This window comes from Trichogramma pretiosum, unplaced genomic scaffold, assembly GCF_000599845.2.
Source record: "Trichogramma pretiosum strain Unisexual culture from Peru unplaced genomic scaffold, Tpre_2.0 scaffold57, whole genome shotgun sequence".
NCBI lineage: Eukaryota > Metazoa > Arthropoda > Insecta > Hymenoptera > Trichogrammatidae > Trichogramma > Trichogramma pretiosum.
In genome coordinates this window covers 684,188-706,701 of record NW_019641637.1, presented here as the reverse complement: position 1 = coordinate 706,701, position 22,514 = coordinate 684,188, and the positions used below count along the sequence as shown (strand labels likewise).

Below are 22,514 nucleotides of genomic sequence, written 5' to 3'. Positions count from 1 at the left end.
GCAACCTTTCACAATTTGATTTCATTCCATTCAGCTCTAATTGAACGTCACGCCATTTAATTGAATAATTGTCTTCTGAAAGGCTCGCGTATCGCAGAAGGACCTGTCAAGCTAAACAATTCTGCTAAAGATTTCGTATCGATATTCGATTAAATAAGTAATCGTCCAATAAAATTTTTGTACTTGTAATTGACCCGAATGTTTTATCGCTCAGTCCTCTATATTTAGCAGGCTAGTTAAATTTATGCACGTATGACATGCTAAAACGACTCCGTGGCCAAAGGGAAAGAGAGAAAATTTATGAGCACTCGACAGAGAGGGAGATTAAGACTGAAAGAGACAGATGGAGGTTTGAAACACGAGAAAACAAAAATACTGGAACAAGTTCTCTTTTAGGGCTCAATTTAAACGATTTTTTCAGAGTGTTTACACTGGACTCTCGAACATTTATCTCTTAGTCCTTTGCGAACTTATTTAAACGACAATACACACTCGAGAGAAAAAAATCTGTCGAAGTCGATAAAAAAACTTCCTAAACCTTTTCAACACACTCGCGCAAACTTTAGGTAAAAATTTATACAACTCTCATTACTGCAAAGAAAAGGAACTTGGTCATACTTAAGAGTCTCGGGTACACAAGAGAGTTTTTTTTTCAAACCAAGGACTTACTCGTGCAAATTGCTAAGCATTATCGCGCACATACTCGGTCGAGTGAAAGCCGCCGAGTAATCATGATTATTCTCCATCATGCGAGCTCGTGTCGCCTCATAAAAGTGGCCAACAATGTTGATTAGCATATATCGGTCGCGTGGGTGTGGGCATTTTTATACAAAGCCACCGATGGAGTTATAAAATTAAAAGAGAAAAATTGCGCGATAAGCTGAGACTAGTGGCGCTCGATTCTATTAATTTCGTAGGTCGATCTATCGAGGTTGAGCACGCGTACTTTTTTTAACAAGAGTGAGAATGGATTTTTTATTCAATCGTAATTCGGCAAAGTTAAATTTTTAATTGAGACGATGTAACGAGCCAGCCCGTTGAAAGTCATGCACTTGATGAATGCTGATTTTGACTTTTCTCGAATGCACTCACACGCATACGTACGTTAACGTACACAAGCTCACGCACACCTTTTCAACTGCATGTGAAGCAGTGCCGAGTTTCAGCCTAACACACGGACATTGAATATTTTGAATGAGTTCCAAGAACATACGACGGAGAGCGAGAAGAGAAATCCATTAACGACGCGAAAATGTAGGCCGCGTAGTTTATTATAAATTTTTACCGCATACATGTGTATAAAATACAGATGTCACCCGATACCGCACGCACATATAACCGAAAGCTTTTCTTCGGGGAAGAGAGATAACGAAGATAGAATACAATATACGGCGGTTGCTATGGAATTGAAACCACGTGCCCAGCGATGCGCGAATGTGTTCGCTGCGTACGTCTGTAGAATCGACGTTCGACGCGGCAGTACAGACTAGTTTTCGCTCTCGCTCCCTTCTTTGTGCAAACGCAATAGGCACGATCTTCGAGACGAGTACGAGCGGAAAGCCTGGCAGCAGCGACATACATTTTACCGCTCGACTGAGCAACGCGGCGGCACTTCTTTTTCCAATTGCACCGAGTACTGGTGCACGCGACGACGAGAAATTTGTTTGATTTCTTTGGGCTAACGGCTATCGGACCAAGTGCATTAATTTATCGATAACCGCGCACAAGTGCCAGGCAAAACAATAACAAAAACTCGTGCTGCAGACGTGTACACACAGACTTTTATTCCACTTCATCGCAGAGCCAGGCTGCTCGTAGTTTTATCTTGTCTTTCTTTCAATGCACTTTATGTGCTCTCCCCCTGCAGACGCACGCATACTCGCATACGTTCCTCACAAGCGCGCATATATTCGACAGTCAAACATACTCTCTTGAGGGGAAAAAGCTTTAAAGCTCCGAGCCAAATAGAGAGGGGCTGCCGACTGTATAATGCAGACAGCCACGTAAAAATGTGTATTACATTTTTCCCGTATATCTCCGAGTTTTCGAACGATTATTATCGCACTGATATATTTTCCATACCGTCATGCGAATGATTAAAAGATTGCTCTTCGTGTCTGCGTTAAAAGATCGACGATCGCGTATTAATATTCGAAAAAGTATTTTTACGTTTCCACATGCCGTAGCAACGAGAGAATGAGAGAAAGAGAGAGAGAGAAAGAGAAAAATCTCGAAGCCGCTAGGAAGATAATATCCTCGAGGTGCGCGCAGGGAACAGGTTACACGGATGAGGTAAGTGACTATAAAGACTGCAAGCAGCGCAGCAAGTGCGATCGCATGCGCGCATACAACATTTATGCCACGGAGGGTCGCGAGTTTCTTCTTTCTATACCACTTCTCCAAACCAGTCCTGAGAGCCAGGCACCAAGAAGAAAGCAAAAGGGGCACTTTGTTGCAGCCCAAGAGAAGAGTATAGATGCACATATAGACCTTTGGTATAGTATGTGCGGCATGGAGCGATGCGAGAGGACGCGCAGCCTCGTGTGCCTCGAAAATACGCTAATTAATTATGACGTGTAAGCAGCCATTACGCGGAGACGAGCGTGTGAAAAGCCCCGAAATGATTTGCTCGATGGAAAAAGATTGCGTATCGTACGATGTCAAGGATACGTCGCGACCGGTTGTCGCCTCGCGTTTACCTGCACAGCACGCGATCGATCGTAAACGGAAAAGTTTATTCAACACTGTCTCTAACTAATGAGCTGGAAATATCAGTCGTCGATGAGCACGAGATGGGAGCGTAAAATGAATAAAGCCGAACGTAGTTGATTAGGCTTGCGATCGTCCAAAGTATTTGCTCTGAAATTTTTTAAGCGTTTGAAAAATTTTCTTGCTATTTTTTTGTCATAGCGCACGCATAGCCATCATTTTTTCAAAAATACTTTCGAAAAATTGTTTCCATTCCATCGTCCGAGTTGAACGATGGGCACTAAACAAGGCACAGCCTGAAACATGCGAAATTTAATTTGATGCCTTCCACGCGTTGATCGTTGATTGCAATATTTATACTCTTTGACTTGTCCGTCAGTGCAGTACGCTCAAGCGCTGAACCTGGCGTGTTGTATTCGTTAGTCCTTTTTTCTCGTTTTTTTCTCATCCATTTTTGGCATTCCAATACTGATCCATAAAACTTTTTTTGCAATTTTTCAGCGAAAAATTCATCAATTGACTGATTTCAAACGCGTAATCAACAACAAAAAAAAACTATTTTTGAAACTGAATCCTCCTTTTTCCGAGAGATGGAAAACGCGATACCTTTCAGAGTCGTAATGATTTCGAGTAATTTAACGTGGTAACAAATAATACAACATCATAAATACCGTATAAACCAATATTTGCTCAGAGCCAAATATCAATATAAGCGAGGATAGCTGACGAGACAAGACGCGAGTCGAGCTCGTCCGCAAAAGCAATATCACCCCTTTAACTCTTATATTTATATACGGCTGGATCCGGCGTCTTGGGGATCAAATAAAGCGAGGCCTTTGGAGATGAAAATCGAAGCTCGGATGTAGATCCCGGTGTCGGAAAGGCATTAATTAGTACAGCGAAGAAAGAGGCACGTGTGCGGGAGGGTTGCTACTCGTGACGCTTCTCGTTTTTTTTTCTCTCTACCCTCGAGCAGTTTTGCTTTTTCTGTCGGAGTCTGAGTGGTTCTTGATGTATCGCCGTGTGCATAGTATTTCATGGCATTATTACCATAGAAACGCGCGCAAGAGAAAAGAATCGCGGCGTATTAGCGTCGATACTTCCATGCCGCAGTGCAATGATGAGATGGACGAAAAAATAAAATCACTCGTTGCCTGCACGCCGAATAGCGATCAATAAATAATCGGCATTTCATCTCATTCGTGCAGAAACGTACACAGAGAGAAAGGCAACTCTTTGAACAATTAGTAATTACGTAGCTGGAGCTACAAAACCGCACGATACGTTCTCGAATTCAATCTCCCTCTCGAACGCATACGTGTGAGCTCGCGCTCGAGAGAGGAAGCTACGTTTTCAGAGAGCCCCAGATAGCACAACGCACAAGCGGAAAGTTCCGACTGGACCTTTATCAGCGAATACCTTGGGAGCATTTAGACGTTATTGTAACGAGATTTCTGCAACATCATTAATACATACACGGGATTTTCTGCGTTCCCCCGCACAGCAGTCTTGGTCGAAACGCATAAAATTTCATTATACCACGGGTATAGTGAAATAAGCCGTTGGAGTCGCGTGACGTGGAAAATCGGCTTTAATCCAGGGCAAGAAGTGCAGCTCATCTGTGTGTAATCATCGAGCGAGTACCAAGCTAGCGCAGCCCAAGTTTATAATTCACACTTGCGTCGCAATCACGACAGGGTCATTTTTACATATCTCTCCAGCATGAAATAGCGCACGTAGTGATACGGAATTCTAATAATAGCGCGCGTTCGAGTCCGCCCGCTGATTCATACTATCCTGACCCTTGTCATCCTCGATCTTGCTTCTTACATGGATTATACGCGCGGTAAAAAGCCTCGTATCATCCGCACGAGCGTAGGCAAATGTGCCTGTATATATCACAGCCGCAGGATTAATGGCCGAAATTGAATGGGCTTAGAGAATAGATGACACAATGCTGAAGCGAGTATACTTTATAATTGGAAGCTCGGCGATTGGCTATCTCGATTAAAACTCGAGCACATGCATGTATACACGGTCACACAGGCGTTCTAGTTCGTCGCGATAAATTCGATCGCGGCGCTCAAAACCCGCACATATTGCGCGATTTATTGCCGCTTGTTCTTTTCTGCGCTGCACCTTGTATTTATTAGGTCGATAACAAAAGACCGACGCGGCCAGAGGCAGCTCGTAACAATTTGTTACCGATCGCGCCTGTATACGTGCACGCACCGAAGAGGCCTGCAATAATGATAAACTTTTCACGGGCATATGTCAGTCCGGGGTTTTGACGCGAGTGCGGGAAAAACGAGCAGGTGTCGAGGTCGTCGGATGTATGAATACAATGAGCAGCTAATAGCCGTATATGTATACAATGTCTGAAGGGATGACGCGAAACAAAAAAAAAGAAGAGAAAAAAGATGTTACGCATACAGACCACGGGAGGGACACTATTGGGGTGAAATCTCGTACCATTCAATGAGAAAATGAGTAGGTATATTATATTCGTACGAGCGCGAGTAATAAGATGCTACGAGGTCGTGTATTGTTTTCTTCACCCGGAGAGAAAGGTTGGGCGCATCCAGATATCGATACGTGCGCCGCATAATCCTTTCGATTGTTCTCTTTGCCGCGTATGTACTTAAACACGCGCGCGGAGAAATTTTTCTCTCCGAGCTCTCTGATTATTGCCGAGTCGTAGTATTGCGCTCGTGTATGCGTGCGCGCATTCGATATAATCGTAAAAATCATTTTTCCAGCCACGTTATTATGCCATTGTTTTACGCAAGAGACGAGCGCATGCGACGAGACAAAAAATAATCGACCCGAGTACTTTCGGCTACTCTCCCGGAAGAGAACCTGGCAATCGAAAAAAGGGGTTAACAAAGAGGGATGTAAAGGGGTAGAGAAGAGGGGAAAACAGAGAGAGAGATTGTACACTGAAAAATTTAACGAGAAGTGTCCGGAAGGACGTCTGCATGTATGTACGGAGGGATAGAGAATGAAAAAAAGGCTAAAGGGGTTTCGTGAGACGTTTTTAATTTTCCACGTGATGGGCGTGAAGTTTTATAGGCAGGCGGTACACCGGCGATTGTCTATGTATATGTTTTTCTCGCTTATCTCCTCGCTGACTATTAAAAACTTGCTCTTTGCACAATACAAACCTCATATACAACGTAATATTTTTGTTCAAAAAGAGAAAGAAAGAAAGAAATGGTGCACTATCAGAACATCAAGAGCTTGGCAAGGTAGACACCGGCAAATGCTGTTACAGAGTGAGCCGAGACTCTGGTGATAATGACTACATCGCCGTAAAACAGAAATTATATTCTTGACACCCAAAGACAGAGAGAGAGAGAGAGAGAGAGAGGGGAGAAAAGGAGCAAAAGAAAGTGCAAACTTTTTCTTTATCTCTCTGCTTGTCGCTTGAAAATTAATAAAGTTCCAAAGTAAGCGAAATTTTGCTGAATAACCGAGCCAGTTCTAATTGCTCGTCCACGCTTAATTTTACTAAAAAATAGTCTATTTTTCCGAACGTGTCAGCGTTTTAAAAGATTCACATGGAGTCACGCGACACTACGTAAGCGTGCAGTTGCAGCGGCGGCGGTTTATCTTGGCCGAAGATCCGATAAGGCCAAAACAATAGAGTACGTACGCGTGCGCTGCACACGATGAGAGCGGGTGTGTGCATTGGCCGCGCTTATTACACGCGGTCGCATCGATATCGCGACCGATCGACGATGAAAAAGAGGGTCAGCCGCGTGATGATTTCAGCGACTCGACTTCCGTCACTCGCAAGATAATAAAAAAAATCTCGTGTATACGGCAAACGAGCGTAGCTATAATACGGCGGGTCTTAATGAAGCTCTAGGCAGGCATGGCTTGCCTCTCTCGCACAGACGGACGTAAACAAACACACGAGAAGAGCTGTCATTCGTCGCACGCGACCCTTTCGCATTGAAAAACAAAGCTCAGCCGTTGTGGGCCAGAGCTCGTGCCTCATAGCAGGAGCTCTCTTTATCCTCATCCGATCACAATTAAAGGGATTCCTTATCGGACTCGCATTTAAAGCCTCGCTCTCTTCTCTCTTTCTCGTTCTCTATGAATTGCCTGCCTATGTGGACGACTATTTGCTATTTCGCATGCAATGTGCAGCTTAGCGTCGTTAAATCGCCTACATATATACAATTGATTATGGTTAGATGCATTTCCTAATGAAAGGGGGGCAAGAGGGAGAAAGAGAAGGGAGTTTTATAACGAGACACGCAGGCTTATAAACGCTTTTAGCTGGAATTTTGTCGTGGCGTGTGTGCGTGCGATTGTCACGGATAAAGGAGGAAGTAAAAAATGCTGAATATTTCAGTGGGCGAGATCGTTGACCGCGTCGCCGAGCGATCGCCAATCTAAATAGCACTCGAGAAGTACACGCGAATATATCCTTTATTGCCAACACATACGAGCGCGCAGAAAAAAAATTAATCCGTCTAAAGTAGATCTATGAGTATTGAGCAATAAGTATATAGAGCTGCTGGCGGCTGGGTACGTAGCGTACCCGAGAGAGACTTGGAATAGCCAAGTTATTAGTCAGTATGCGCTAGAGTATGCATATTCCGTATGGCCGTTATTGAGTGCGCGCAATAATTTCCAATCTCGGCGATTGATATATAACAAAAGACGGCGAAAGAAACGCGCCTGTATGCGTAGCCGTATAAATTGTTTGACACCCTGACACGTGTATGTGTGAGTATGTATTTATGAGTGCCTACGAGGGCCATTCGTTAGATAGACGCGAGATATCGGAGCGGGAGCAGATGTTTCAATGTTTATACAAGCCCGAGAGAGAAAGCCCGTATTTTATGCATTGAGCTACGGAGACTTTACGAAACAGCGAGCAAAGCATGTAAATACTTGACGAGCGTATGTTAAAAGATCGAGCTGATTGAATATAATCAAGATGTCACTTGGCTCGAGCGACTATATTTATCGGGAAACGATAACAATCGAGCGCGTCTCATTTTTACACTTTTCTCAGCGAGTCGTTGAAGCATCGAATCTGAAACGGTAGATAACCGCACGGCAAATGAATCCGCACGCACGGTCGTCTCCCCAAACGAGAATGCACGACAAACGTGCGTCCCCCAATGATGTCATGTGCACTAAATGTATACTAACCTTTTGTGCTTTGCAGGCGGCGGTGAGCGGCAACACGTCGTGCGGATGGGTCGTGTGACGATCCCGCAGACACAATCCGCAGGCGGCGACTTTGCACAGGGCGCAGTAGAGGCTCAGCTGCTCGCCCGAGTGCTCCGCGCAGCCCGAGCCGTGGTGCAGACCGTTGTCGAGGCGCGAGCCCGAGTTCCGGGGACCCGTCGACCAGGTACCCTGAGCCGGGCCCAGGTGATGTGCCGCCAGGGGCCCGCGCATGGGGTGGCACGACTCTCGGCAGCCCTCGCAGTACAGTACCTGTTGGAAGGCGAGCGCCCAACATTTTAGTCCTGTATTATACTTGGAGAGACGTTTGTATCCCGCTGCTTCGCGTGGATCTTACAAAAGGGGGCCCCGCGGACCACGCGTGAGAATTTTAAAAGCTGCCTGAAAGCCATTGCTTTTATGTGCTTTATAACGCGGCTCTAATCTCTATTGGAGTTGCAAATGCAACGTTTATTGCACCCTTTCGGCGGCTCGCGTACATAAAGAAATGAAATTTTATTTTACGCCCACACGATATAATGCGCGCAGCCAAGCCAGCGAACGAGCGCCTCGTAAAATCTCCGACGAGTAAAATCATTCGGCCGATGCGTACAAGGATACTTTATTGACCGACTTCTTTATTGACCAAGTTCTCGGAAGCGCGAAAGGCTGAAATCGCGCGAAAATATATAAACAGTGAAAAATGCAACACTCGGAGCCGGCAATATCGTTCGCATATACAGTATAATACTATACAGCTAGAATAAGCCAATATTGACGGATTTTAATGGCTATAACTCGGACGCGCACAGTCGATTCGTTTTGAAAATGCGGATCAGAGTCGAATACAGTTTTCCGCTAAACCGGCGATTTTTTCCAATTATAAAATTACTCGGGTAAACAAAGCATTCGAGATACACGTGCGCCAATAGCAAAAAGTTGGAAAAATTGTCGGTGATACGAGTCGATGCTTGATTCAAATTACGCGTAATCGCCGACGTGTTTTTTATCGGCGACGATTACGATCGATAAGCTTACAACAAGACGTTACGACCGGAGGACTATTGCAACGTAACGAGAATCCGGCGCCGCTCGTAAAACTGCCAAAAATCGAGGCTGTGGAATGCTCCGCGGAGCCAAACTCCTTTCACTTTTCGGAGGCCGGTCTCGGGCTCTTGTTGTTGTATCGTGCTTACCTCGCACTGCTCGCAGGCGACCGTAGCTTCTCGCGGTTCCTTCTCGCACATCTGACAAAGCAGCTTGACGTTCTTGGACTCGAGGTACTTGTCGACGATCCTCTGCATGGCCTTGTACTTGGGCAGGTTGTTGGCTCCGCCGTCGTCGAAGAAGACCGTCTTCTGGCAGACCGGGCAGCTGAGGCAGAGGGTGCCTCCGCTCGGCGGGAAGCCACCCCCGTTGCCAGGTGTGCCGACGTAACTGCCGGGTCTCGAGCTGCCGGTCGAGGCGGCGCTGCTCGTGCTGCACACGACGCCCGAGTCCGTCTCCGAGAGGATCGACACCTTGTCGGCCTCCGGGTCGCAGTTGAGGCTGCCGTTGTGACCGTTGTGGCCGTTGTGATTGTCGGTGCCGACGACGTGGCCGTTGCCGTTGGAGCTCGACTCGTGGCTCGAGGACGTCGTCGACGAGGCCGAGCCCTCGGCCGGGCCCACCGAGGAGGGCTGAGCCTGCAGATTTACGGCGCACGCCAGGCAAAGCGAGTGCCAGCAGGGCAGCAGTACCGGCTCGACGTACAACTTTTTGCACGACGGGCAGCGTAGCTCGTCTTCCATCTTCGCGAGATTTGCAGCTGTCACTTGGTGTCCCTGTTCCTTTAAAACTCCGTACTCATGATCCTTGCTGCTCGCAGATCACTCGCTCTAGTCGCTTTGCAGCTGCAAGTGCACACTGCTTCAATAGGAGCAGCGACACAGCACGTGGGAACGTTATGTCCTTTCTCTCTCTCTGCGGCACTATATATAATAAGGTCAGGGCTAACCGGTATGCTCGGCGCTTCTTGCTCCGGAAATATTTTTCTTCTATGCTGCGTCAACTGCAAAGTCGAAAATTTCAGCTGCTGGCTCCAATTTCACATATCACGCGGCAATTGAGTTGCAACGCGAGTTAAAATTGTCACGCACCAACACGACAACAACACGCGCACGACACCAAAAATAAAGCACTTCAAACACGCCAATAATTACTTGTAATATAATCGATTAGTGGATCACCAACACTTGCACTCGATTGACACACGATGACAAAATCCCACACACGCGGTTCGAATTTCTTTCAAATTCTAAAAAGCCCGTGTACGCGTTCGAAACGTCGATCAAAAACGACAACAACAACGTTTGTACGCTGTGCTATGTATATAAACACGCGAGGGGCCGTTAAAAGTTCACGGATACGCTCGACACGAATGCAGCGAGTTGACTGACTCGTTTCGCCGAGCGAAGCTGCGAGCGGAGGCCAACCGTGCGCTCGAATTGGCGCTGCTGCTGCCGCCGCCACCGTTGTCTCTATATATATCTGCGTGCCCGCGGAGTCAAAGAACTGCTGCCGGCCGTACGATTCTGTTTAGCAGGCGCGTATCTACCTGTATACCTGCCTATCTCGTACCTGTACATTTTTATCTTACAACTTTTTTTCGGCCTTGTATACTCATGATTCGAATGACAACAAATTTTGATTCTTCGTTCATGTAGGAGGAATATAATGGCGTGTATTATTCTGGTAATAATTACGTGTGCCTGTTTTTTATAATCCAAAGCCGGTCGTGTGCTTAATTATAGAGATTTGCTTTCGTTCGCCTCAACTGTATTGTCAGTAATATTTTTACGATTGCGTAATGCCGATAATTTTAAACGGCGCTTTAGATGAAATCGTTAATATTTTGCGAAGGAGATTCGCAAAAGTTGACTCCGAAATTCAGTTCATCCTTGACTTGGAGGCAGGCGGTGCAAAAATTTTAGCTTCAATGGATTTTTGTGTAAACAATTTGCGTAAAGCCGATCATTGGTTTCAAAAGCACTTATGCTTGAGAAAAAACGGACGATTTGATGAAACATTGGGGGCCCTGCAAGTTTACGCTTCGTCACTGGCGCGCAGGCTATACGCTGCAGGACGAGAGATGTTTTCAAGCGCAAGGGCGATGAGGCGCAGAAAGAGAAGAAAAAGAGAACAAGGTCGATTTTAAGATTACATAGGGACGGATGCACTTGTAGGATGCTGGTAACAACGACCACGACAAAAAAAAACAGTATTGGCAAAGAAAGGATGCAAGCGCGAAAATTCACTCTTTTAGTTCGACCTACTTCGAGCGACACGCGTGACGTAAAATTATACGCGTCGAGTTATGTAAAATTCTTAATTAGCGTTGAGAACCGACAATTTCTCAGCGAGATTAGTGCCTTGTCCGACTGCGCAAATTATTTAACATCCTACCTTCATTCATTAAAAACAACATTCAAAGGCCAAACTTCAAGCACGATAGTTTGTTTTATTTTACTTCTACTTTTTCGATGCGAGTGGGTGAAAACCACTTGCAAGAAATAATAAAATATATTTAGTATTTTCAATAAATTGTAATTTCATACATTGTAATTTCTTAAAAATATATACATCATTAAAAAGCTCCATGATTAAAAAATTCGTATTCTCAGTGCTAAAATTTTGTATAGTCAAATTTACAATTCATCTTTTCGTTTGACGATAAAAAAATCAGAAATTTTCTTTTGACTCTCTTTTTGGTTTTTCGAAGAGTTTAATTTATTTTGAAAAGAACTTATCTCTTCCTGTTTCTCAATTTTAACGTCCACTTCCATCGATACACTTTTTACATCCATTTTGACCGACGGTTCTTCGATTAACAGTTTATCCAGAGTATCGAGAGCAGATACTTTTTTCTTTGGAGAATGAACCATGGCTTTTTTTTCTCCAAACAATTCGTCGAAAGTTTGCTTCTTTTTATTTTGTACAGATACAGTGCTTGGCTGATCGTTTTTTTCAGCAATTGCTTCTGTTTCTTTACCACTGGTACTTGCAATCTGCACGCTTTCCTCCGCTTTTGATGTACTTGCCTCGGCTTCATCTAAAGCCGCAACGTCACTTTCTACATGCTCCAACCATTTACCAATTTTTTCTTCTAAAGCGTCTTCTTTTTGTTTGGCGATTGAGGCATGTTTCTTGAAGTCCATGTTGAAACGCCATTTGTCTGGGCGATTTTTGTCAGCACCGTCTTCTTCTTCAAACGACTTTGATGAAAAATCTTTATCATTGAAAAAGTGTACAGACGACTTCATTTTTGTTCGATTATATAAGAAACGATAAAAATCCGCCCGATTCTCCACTGATACTTCTTGATATTTCGATATGAGTGTAAATAAATGGCCTGCAATATATAAAAAGTGTTAGAATCACTTGCAAAAAAATGGAAAAAAATTTAAAAAGATCATGTTATTTTACCTATATTAACGTTATTTCGAACGAGATGCCAATACATATCTGCAATTCGATCCCTTAAACTTGTATCACCAAATGTAAAATATACTACTGACCGTCCAGCTACACCAGCTGCCATTAATTGAACCAATACTTTCAATTGTGGATTTCCACGAAACGCACCACACCCCCAATTTCCTGTAGCTACTGCCGGTAAATTGGTCGATGCAATTTCAGTGCTGAAACCAACGTAGGCCTAAAAATAAAATAATAATTATTTGCATTAATTGTGGTTGACATAAATTTAAGTAATAATGTAAACTTAGATTTTACCTTGTTCAACTCTCGAATGACATTTCCCATGGTAAATTGTACTTTGGGTTGATCAAATTGTAACGCGTCTATAGCTACTATACATGTTTTTAATCTTCCACTACTATCTCTTGGAGTTTCGTCGATAAAGTCGCCATCCCATATAAAAGTATTACTGTATCCTTTGTATTTACTGTACCTCTCAACACCTTTGATAATGAGAGCTTCTGTATCCTCTAATGCTTCGGCAACCAACATTGTTACCATTAATTCTGGGCATATAACAAATCTTATTTCTTCTTGAACAGAACCATAATTCAAAACACCACCACCTACATACCTGCAAGTATAAATAGAGTTGTATTAGTGATTTTTAAATAATACACATTTATTATTTTTAGAATATCTTACTTATTTGCAAAATCAACTTGTAAGAGACCAGCTCCTTGGGTTTCAATAGTACCTTTACTTGAAATATGCAGTGAAGGAAGTTTATTTTTTTGATCATTCCATCTAGGGCAATTCCTTCTGGCAATGTATCGTCTTTGTATTGTAATAGTTCCTTCAGGACCTAAATAATATTAATTAAATTAATGTTTTCAAGAAAAAAAATTAAGATAAAAAAAGAATAAAAATATTTACTTTTTGAAGTTATTCTTCTAAAATAGTGGAAAAGACATTTTAATTTTTCCATTACAGAATTGCATCTTGAACTTCTCTTTTCGCTAAAAGAGGAGAATAATCTGAAAATCATTAAATAATTAAATTATTCAATAACTACTAACAGATGTTGGCTATATTATTATTTACCCATTGAAATTTATGTACGGAAATGTGCCATATTCTGATTGAGGATTACTTGAGTTACGGCGTGGAAATGTACAAAAAAATGCATTAGCCAGTAAAGAAGCTACTTGCAGTTGACTAAGACTTATTGATGCATTGGTTTGACGTTTTAATAAAGGTAATGGTCCAGTGATTAAATCTGGGAGTTGCAAGGCAAGTTGAATCATCTTCGGAATTAAAGAACCCAAACACAATCCCATTTCTTCTTCATCAATATACTGCAAAAATATGAACACTAAGTTTGAATGGCTAAATATGTGGCATAAATATTTAAATTGATATAAAGGCAATTACTTTGTTGAAAAAATGATGAAGGGCGGAAAAGTTCCATCTTTTGGCATATTTGTGATTATAAGATAAAATAGCCATTTGTAATTGCTCAGAAGACATAAAACTTTGCAATAATGCTTCTTGAATTACTTCCCATCTACGTCTAAAGCCACTCGATTCATTTTCCTTAATCAAAATTAAAATTACCACAAAATGAAATTCAAAATATGTATGGTAAAATTATAATGGTACACATACTGGATCAATAGGATAAAGACTATGTACAGAGTGTGGCATTCGCACATAATTTTGACTCCATTTATCTGACTGGCTGGAGGGATAAGCTCTTGGAGGACCCCTATTGGTAAGAGGCAGCTGTGAATTTAATGCTTAGTTTAATTAATTTTATAGAAGAAGATCAATAAATAAATTAAAGAAATCACCTCAAAGAGAACTGTATGGTTTGATGTTGGATGTATTGGTGGTAGGTGGTTCCAATCGAAAGGTCCATGATGCTTATAAATTTCCTCTAAACTTATACCTTTCCAATCAGTGTCATCACAGGCAAGATCTGGTTCAGCACAACCAGCAGATGTAGAGCTTGCTACTCAAAATATCAAAAATGAACGATTGTTCACAAATTCCAAGTATGCAAAAAACTTACTTTCATCGGTTGTCCCTGCTACAGACACATTTGTATCAACTTCTGGATCAGAAAATAGCTCTGGAGAGGGCAACTCTTCTTCTAATGAAAGTTTAACTTCAGACATGATTTGGCAAGTTTAATATAAAATCTGTACGATAATAATTGATAAAAAGATAAAAATTGTATATGTTTTTGAAAATATAAAAACAAATTCACATCTCACATGATAAAAGGTTTAAAATTGTAAAAATTATGGCACTGTCAGATTTGACTCGAATCACCGGTTCTAGTTATATAAAAACTACATTTTTGCCGGAAAAATAATGTAGAAAAACAGTCAGTTGACGTCTGTTTGATAAAGCGGAGCTGGAGTACTGAGCCGCGGAGTTAGAAAGTTGTTGACCTGTTGTGATTGCGAATTGCAGCCAGCAGAAGCGGAGCAGTGGCGCATCGAGCGCCAAAACACATAAGTTGAAGTATCGCCTGCGAGATGACGCTAGCTGCCGTCTCGAGCGAGCAAATGCAATTATCGCTAACGCAATTGAGGCAATCGTCCGGAGAGTAGTCGAGATCGATAATTACAGTGGTAGAGGCAACGCAGCGTAACGGCAGATGATTTTACAGCTCAGGGATAAAAAAATGAAAAATCATACGGCCGCAGGTGGCTCGAGATGGGAGTCTGTGCAGCGAGCGCGACACGACGATCTAGCTGCGCGACGCAGAGCATGAATTTCCTCCGAGGCTGCGTATATATCGTATTGCAGCAGCGGACAACGAGTAACTCGATGCATATTCGCAAAGTAGACGCGACGAGTGTCCTTTACACGAGAGCTGCATATGCATAATACATGTGTCGCTGAATGCACACACACACGTACCTAAGTAGAACAATCGCGGCAAGTATCCGCAGATCCCGCAGATCTCGGGGGCAAAAATTCCATCGCGCGCGCGGTCCCTTTCTACACGCTCCGCTGGGACAGGTAAATGTGATAGGTATATGGGCATACACGTAGCCCCACAGTCATAATCAGCAGTGTATATAAAAGCAGTACACATACCTACAGGAGAGTAGGTATAAAAGTGGCGAATGGCGCGCGGCGCGGCGGGGTGGGGATTCGGCAGCTACACACGCGTTCCTTCAACCGCCTCTCGCCTCGCGAATCCGAGTCAGTTCTCGGTGCACACTTAGCTCGTCGCGTGTACTTCGCGCATCGATACATAGCATACCTCGAGTAAAAGTACCTATAACAACAACAACAACAACACTTATGTACTTGAATAGGTACTATTCGCGGACGTAAGCCTGAATTATTGATAACGACAGGTGGCCGCGGCAAAGCTCCATTTTCGTACAACAAAATCTCCTGCTCCCCCGTTTTTATACGTTTTCATTTTTACCAAGTGTCAGTGCGCGCAAATGTGAACCCTTATTCTCCAATTGACAATCATAAACAAGTGCCAAAGTGTCAAATTAGTGCGGGTTTGTGTAACTAGAGTACAACTGAAATAATAATAAGTAAAAAAAGAAACAAGTTACTTTTGACGTATCTTGGAATAAGAACGATGATACGTCCTTCCCGTAGCTCGTATACGGGAATAGAGGCGTGAATCGAGGATAAAAAGCTCGACTTTGGCCGATGATATGAGACGATGAATCCTGCACGGAAGGATTGCACCGACTCGAAAACGGGCTGCTGCAGCATTCGACAAGGTGAGAGAGCGAGACTGCATAGTTTCTATATCTATATTTACTCTGGAATGCGCGAGATACACAGGCCAACGAGCTGAGTACCTGCTACTTGTCGTCTTATAGTCTTATAGTCGAGCCCCTGTGTATACCTCGTAGAAAGAGAGAAATGAAAGGGAAGAACGCTAGAAGGATGCTTAGGAGAGTTGATCTAGCTATGCAACGAATAAACTCGGGCCCATATATAAGCATTGGAAAAACAAGAGGGTTCGTTGCGCGACGCGAGGTTATATTATTGATTTATTTTTCACCGTGCATATGCTACGGGGCGGACGATGGGCCAGAGATGCGACTCGCTGCTGTTATTTCGTTTCTGGCAACTGTCGCGAACGTTGGCAAAAAAAGGAAGAGAAAAGAGCAGAAGCAATCGTATCGATACTCGCATTTTAACGTGCACGAAAGCTTTTGTTTCGAGTCGATGAAAAATGTCGCGAGCGCGCGCAAGCTCAAGGCATTGGCCAAATTGTCGAATACTCTCACGTGTGATGACTCGACTCTCGACTTCGCTGCGGAGACATGTCGCGCGCGCGTCATAATAAAGACCTAATCGCTGCTATTTATTCATGCGTGGGACCGTCGTTACCTCTTATGAGAGACATGCGTCCATACGTCAGCTGACTCTTATTTATTTTGCTTCGGGTGTACTTATAAATCGTCGAGCTCGCGATATTGACCGTGAAGTGTATCGATCGACACGTTCGCTATGCACCCGACAGAGACAACGTCTTTCTTTTTTCATTAGTTTTATTTATTTTTTTATTTTTTTTTTGCTCGACGAATGCAATCCCACGTCTGCAACACGTCGGTAAAGGTCTGCAGTTACCTCATATGCGAATGTTCGTTTTCGGATGCCACTTCCGCATGGGGTTAGACTTATATAATTAGAGCTTGGTGTTTATTTTCGAACCAGGCTACACATCGGCATAATAATGTCTCTGTCCAGAAATCATACATAGCGACTGCATCTTCACTCGCTCTCATTACAATTTATTTTTGGAAAATTACCTTCATCTCGCTCATTGTAGTAATAAATCAGTTGAGAATCTCTTATCAGCGTTGAATAATCGCAGCTGATACGCGCGTGCTTAATCGTTTATTGGGAACTTGCAATTTAAAGGCCTATCGAGGTTTGGAAGTAAAAAAAAATTAGTCCGTAAGAAAATATCTTATCGATCGTCGTTATGCTGTACGTCAGCGATGTGTGCGACGAAAAAATACGGCCAGTCGCCGGTTTGGCTCCGACAGGCTTTCGAGGGCAAAACACGATTTTCGAGTATATCTCGAAAGTTCAGCGAAGAGGAAAAAAGACACCCACGTATACATGTACGCATTGTCACGTTCTGCATGATTTCTTATGCATTTACAGCTCGCGCGGTCCCAGCCAAAAAGTGCAGTAGCAGTACCAACCGAGGCAAAAAGAATCCGCGTGGATCGTCATTTTTTTTGTGAGTACACACACACACACACACACACACAAAGATGCTTATCTTGGAAAAAGCTTTGACTCTTTGTCTATCTCCCTTCTCTCTCTTTCTCTCTCTCGTCGCTGCGTGATGAGAATTGGGTCGTGTTGTTGCTAACCGTCTCACATGCACATGTACCGATTCAACTGTCTTTTGCTCTTTTATCAATAAGCTTTATTTGGCAAAACTATATGGGTGCGATAACGATCTGCACGTGAAATGGCTATTATACTACTTTGGTGTTGGTTCAGATTTTTCTTTCTCTTTTATCTATCTGTGCTATGGGTTTTTATTGGGTCACACGCATGGTGGCGGAGAAATTATTGTTGTTAGCAATAATAGCGTTTATTTTCAGGTACGTTCGCTATGGTTAAAAAAAATAAAAGAGATATCAGTCATTTGAATGCGGCGGCGGCTTCATCGTACATGTAATTAGCCGCAACTGATAGCGATCGTGAGCTCTCTGCTTCGTTTGCGGCGATCGACGCGGCTAAATCTTGAATCCTCCCACATCCTGACTCGTTATTTCGTAAGAGAAAATTCGAGTCGACGTGCGATCCGCGAAATTTTTTATTACAGCCTTCACTTTGAACTGTTCTGGCCCTCTCGACCGGCGCAGGCTGCCACGCGTCGGCGTTAAAAGCATCGCATACACTTTTAGAGATGCAATGGAAACGTTATTTTCTCTTTTCGCCGCTCCGCAGTCGAGAGATGCTCGAGTGGCGAAATTTGAACATTCATTTTTGTCTGAGAGGCCGATAACACCAAGAAGCCTTTCTTCGAATTAACGATCTGTGTATATTTTTACTTGAGTTCGAGTACGTTTCAGTAAAGTTTATTTGGTTCGCCATTTCTTTTCATTGTATGGTAAAAAATATACGCACGTAATTCCTTGTCACACGGGTAATCCCTATGTTTTTCGATTCGCGTAACGTCGACGGAGACCAACAAAGCCCAACAGAAACGACACTTACACGCGCGTAACCACTAGCATATCACTTGAACACGCAAACCTGTATAATGTAAGTGATAGTTTGTAAATGCTACAAAGTATATTTTTGACGAGGTTACTCGCACATACATGACTTACGTAACTCGAAAATAATTATGGCTTTACAATTAAAAGAGAAATTACGTGCATAACTCGCATAACTTCCACATACAAGCCTTGTTATATACTGAGCTTTTGTATTTAAGAATGATTTTATTAAAAATTAATTTCAATGATCGAAATTCAGGTTTAAATGACTTGAACAACAATACATCCATGAACTACTATTTATTCAAACGTCTTTTGTTTAAACGACCTCGTCTAAAACGTTTAAACTTTTCCACTATTTTTCAAACTGCAATTGTTGGATGATTTCATTTCATATTTCTATGGGACAAAAACAATCTTCTTTACTTGTAGAAATCCGTTGGTCGGCTCAAACAGGTCTCTCGTGTCATCAAGTCTGAAAACTCACGAAGGCATTTTACTTGATGCAGCCAACGGATTTATTTCAGTGAACAAATTGCTCCCATTTGCGAGTACCTAATGAGGACTTTGAACTTCATCGTAGCAAGTGTATCAAAACTCAAATAACGAAATCCATATGAATAGTGCAGATCAGTGTCTGTATGTCATAGGTCGTGCATGGCCTCGCGAGGGCATAACGGTACCACCAGTAATGTTCCCATAGCTCTGTCTTACTTTTTGTTATGTTACACGTGACCTTCGGTCACGCTAAAGCTCGAGCACCAAAGGTCAATATGGATTGTTGATAATATTTCTCAAAGCTAACTATTTTATAAAAATTTTATCACTATTATTTATTCAGGAGCGAAGACCACTTATCCATTAAAATATGTAGTAGCATTATACAAAAATTCTATTAACTGCAAATTGGGTAATTATTTTTACATGTTCGACGCGAAAAAATTTCGATCATTTATTCATGTGAAAAGTCAATTGAAACATCAAGTCATGATTTTATCTCTCGTCAAGAGAAGTATCCATTTTACATTTATTTACATAATCATCAATTGAACTAATTAATTCATTCAGACGTTTTATCGGATAAAATTATATATATATATATATATAAAGCAATGCGAGGTTTAGGCTTGTGTAGCCGAGTATCTGATCTGAGTGCATAAGTGTATTGTATACGTGTGAATTTTTCGCTAGTCAATTCAACTGACTCGCGTATCCAAAATCTTGCACAGCTCTCGCTTTCTTGAAAGGGTGAGAAGAAAAGTATTTTAGTTATACGCAGACTCGTGATCATGACTCGAGATTTCCAAGCACTTGGTTTCTTATATGCAAGTAGCTGAGAGAAATGAACGATTAATCGTGTGTATATGTAGGAGGTATTAGGGAAACCCATCATATTATTATTTGCCTTTTAATTGGTTGCTTTCTATTTTCTCATCGTTTGAATACAGTGGAGGAAGATCTCGTACATTAATTATTAACTATAGAAAAACTTTCTGTATGCAAAATATGTTCGCTGATATTTGCATAGTACTGGGCGGTCAAAAGCTCATCTGTATGTATCTTACTAAAATTACCTTAAACAACATTAGGCAGTGCTTATATGAATGAAATTTGTTGAGTGCATCAAAAAAGTTGAGTTTCATACGATATAAAAACCAAAGAATCATACAGTCACAATTTTTTCTTTGCGATATGAAATTTTATTTGGATTTTTATGTTACATGAAATGCAGTTCACTTGTCGGAATAAAAAAATTTCTTCCAGTGTACTTTTCCGGGGCGAAGAAAAATGTTCACTACGGTTACTACTCCTGTTTTCGCTCAACTCCGAATTAATTTTTTACAAAAGAACAAAACTTGATACCAGTATTTAAGTAATATAATTATGTTAAACATGTTCGGCTCAATACAAACAATACAACAAAAAAGAACAGCTCAAAACAAAAAAGAATTTTGTGCAAAATTAAATTGCTAATATTAATTATTGAGCGAATGTACGGACATAAGCAAAAATAGGTACAATGACCTTAGTCGAATGCTGTAGTAAAATTTGTTAACACATCGAATAACTTAAATCTTCTTATGCTTTTACTCTTTTTGAAATGATATATTTTTCTAAATATGATATTTACATAAGATAATTATTAACTATGGGTTTGGTATACTAGGGCAATTTGGTATATTTCAAAAGAAAAGCCCCTATAGTGTATTCTCGATTATTTAACATTTTTCGTCTAATTTTTAGGTTGCATTCGGTTCTTAACAACCGATCTATATGGGGCAATGCGTATCTACTAAGGCGGGCGCTGTCATCGCAGCATCCGGCTACTCGTCATTTGACCGCATCATGGATAAAAAGTCCTCGAAACATAAGGTAATTATTCTTGTTTTTAACATGAAAAACACGAAACAAATCACATTGTATAATTAACATGTAGCCATTTTTTACAACACACTTTCATTTTACTCTAAACACACATGCGTAAAGAGGATTTTTTATTGAATTAGGGAAAGTATACAGATTAAATAAAGTATTTTACATTCACTGAACACCTTTATTTTATATTTTGCTGCAGTCTCTACAAATTTTATATGTATGTTTGAAAAATGTATAAAGCAGGGCTTTCGGATCATATTATTTTAAATTCAGATTTTCAATTGAAATTTATTAAAGTACTATTCTTAACATATATTGGTTACAATTATTAAATTTAGCCAATCAGTGCGCGCGTTAGATACTAATTTATGATAAAATTTTGAAGAATACCGTTTATCTTCGTAGCTAATATTTTCCGGTTTGATGCAAATTATTTACAACATTTTTAAATTCATAACATAATTCAATCAAAATTTAACAGTTGAATAAACACCAATTAGCGCCAAAAAACATATTTCACTAACCAATCACGAGGCTAGATATATATCTGTCAACTATTTCAAGATGGATACCGATTTACGTGGTTATATTATGATAGAAAGTAGCCCATGTTAATAAGATAGGATTCATTAGCGTCTCATTGCAAAGAGTGCTGTGAATATGCCATAGACCGTCTACAAATTTATTTAAGGGAAATTTGGCAATGACCCAAAAAACATTTTCACTTGTTATAATATACATACGTCATTATGCATTTTTCCTTGAGAATTGTCATTCTTGTCAAATATTTACTTAAAACTCAGAAATGACTATGGTTCATAGCATCTTAAATAATTATTATTTGCAATGATTGTATCCCTTTCGCAAATTTTCAAATAAAAGGGGTTGTTTTAATTTTTGAAGACCTATACGTGATGAAATTTAATATTCATTGAACAAATTAACTATTTCATTCAGATCAACGCATAAAGTTAAAAATTAATTTGTTTAAAGTTTTTAATCTACACTAAACTTAAAAAATCATAATTTTAAAGTCTATTGGAGGAAAAAGCATACTATAATCGTCATTCATTAGACAAAAGTTAAATCGTTTTGAGATAGAGACTTCTAATGACTCTAATTTACATAGATGCTTATTCATTTATCGCCATCACTTATAGATTTCAAATGCGCTACTAATCCCTTGTTTGCTGTATAAAATAAATTATATGAAGGTGATAATACAGTAACCTATAAGTTTGATTGCTTTTTGGAATAACGTAAATTTGAGCGCTTAAGTTTGACCAATTAAGTATTATTTGATTAATCTAGAACTTTGTTATGATTGATTTTTTTAAACAATTTAACGAATTTAACGAATAAACGTTATAAATTTATCATTAAAAAATCAAAGAAATTGAATCGATGCGCACGTAACCTATAACGAACATAGACACGCATGATTGCCCGTGCGAGAACAAGGGTCAACGCGCGTGTTCTAAATTGGACATCGCTGTGAATGCAAAAGATATGAAAGGTTTATTGGTACAGGTGCTT

The 22,514-nt window shown here is 41.2% G+C and overlaps 3 protein-coding genes across 10 annotated transcripts in view; 1 reads left to right on the top strand and 2 right to left on the bottom strand.

The window, feature by feature from the left end:
• LOC106660083 (E3 ubiquitin-protein ligase TRIM9) overlaps nucleotides 1–10,295 on the bottom strand; it is a 54,971-nt gene extending 44,676 nt beyond the window's left edge. For 3 of the 4 annotated variants that reach the window (XM_023459395.1, XM_023459397.1, XM_023459398.1), the window contains exons 1-2: nucleotides 9,096–10,295; nucleotides 7,882–8,172 (exon numbers count right to left, since the gene is read on the bottom strand). In XM_023459395.1, coding sequence (XP_023315163.1) covers nucleotides 7,882–8,172; nucleotides 9,096–9,689 — 885 coding nt within the window. In that variant the 5' untranslated portion in view covers nucleotides 9,690–10,295. The remainder of the gene's footprint in view (nucleotides 1–7,881; nucleotides 8,173–9,095) is intronic. The other variant, XM_023459396.1, reaches the window with a different exon arrangement.
• The window catches only part of LOC106649544, a 62,504-nt gene that overhangs the window by 24,432 nt on the left and 15,558 nt on the right, over nucleotides 1–22,514 (top strand). For 4 of the 5 annotated variants that reach the window (XM_014367019.2, XM_014367010.2, XM_014366994.2 and 1 more), the window contains exons 1-2: nucleotides 15,567–16,124; nucleotides 20,847–20,975. In XM_014367019.2, the coding sequence (XP_014222505.1) occupies nucleotides 20,877–20,975 (99 nt within the window). In that variant the 5' untranslated portion in view covers nucleotides 15,567–16,124; nucleotides 20,847–20,876. Of the gene's footprint in view, nucleotides 1–15,566; nucleotides 16,125–20,846; nucleotides 20,976–22,514 lie in introns of those variants that run through there. The other variant, XM_023459393.1, reaches the window with a different exon arrangement.
• LOC106660139 (poly(ADP-ribose) glycohydrolase) lies at nucleotides 11,393–14,858 on the bottom strand. The gene is made up of 11 exons (XM_014382991.2): nucleotides 14,637–14,858; nucleotides 14,432–14,561; nucleotides 14,211–14,371; nucleotides 14,026–14,142; nucleotides 13,792–13,953; nucleotides 13,462–13,715; nucleotides 13,294–13,394; nucleotides 13,063–13,222; nucleotides 12,673–12,991; nucleotides 12,364–12,595; nucleotides 11,393–12,289 (listed from the first exon to the last, which is right to left on the bottom strand). The coding sequence occupies exons 2-11, from the start codon at nucleotides 14,535–14,537 to the stop codon at nucleotides 11,586–11,588; spliced, it is 2,316 nt and encodes a 771-aa protein (XP_014238477.1). The 5' UTR covers nucleotides 14,538–14,561; nucleotides 14,637–14,858; the 3' UTR covers nucleotides 11,393–11,585.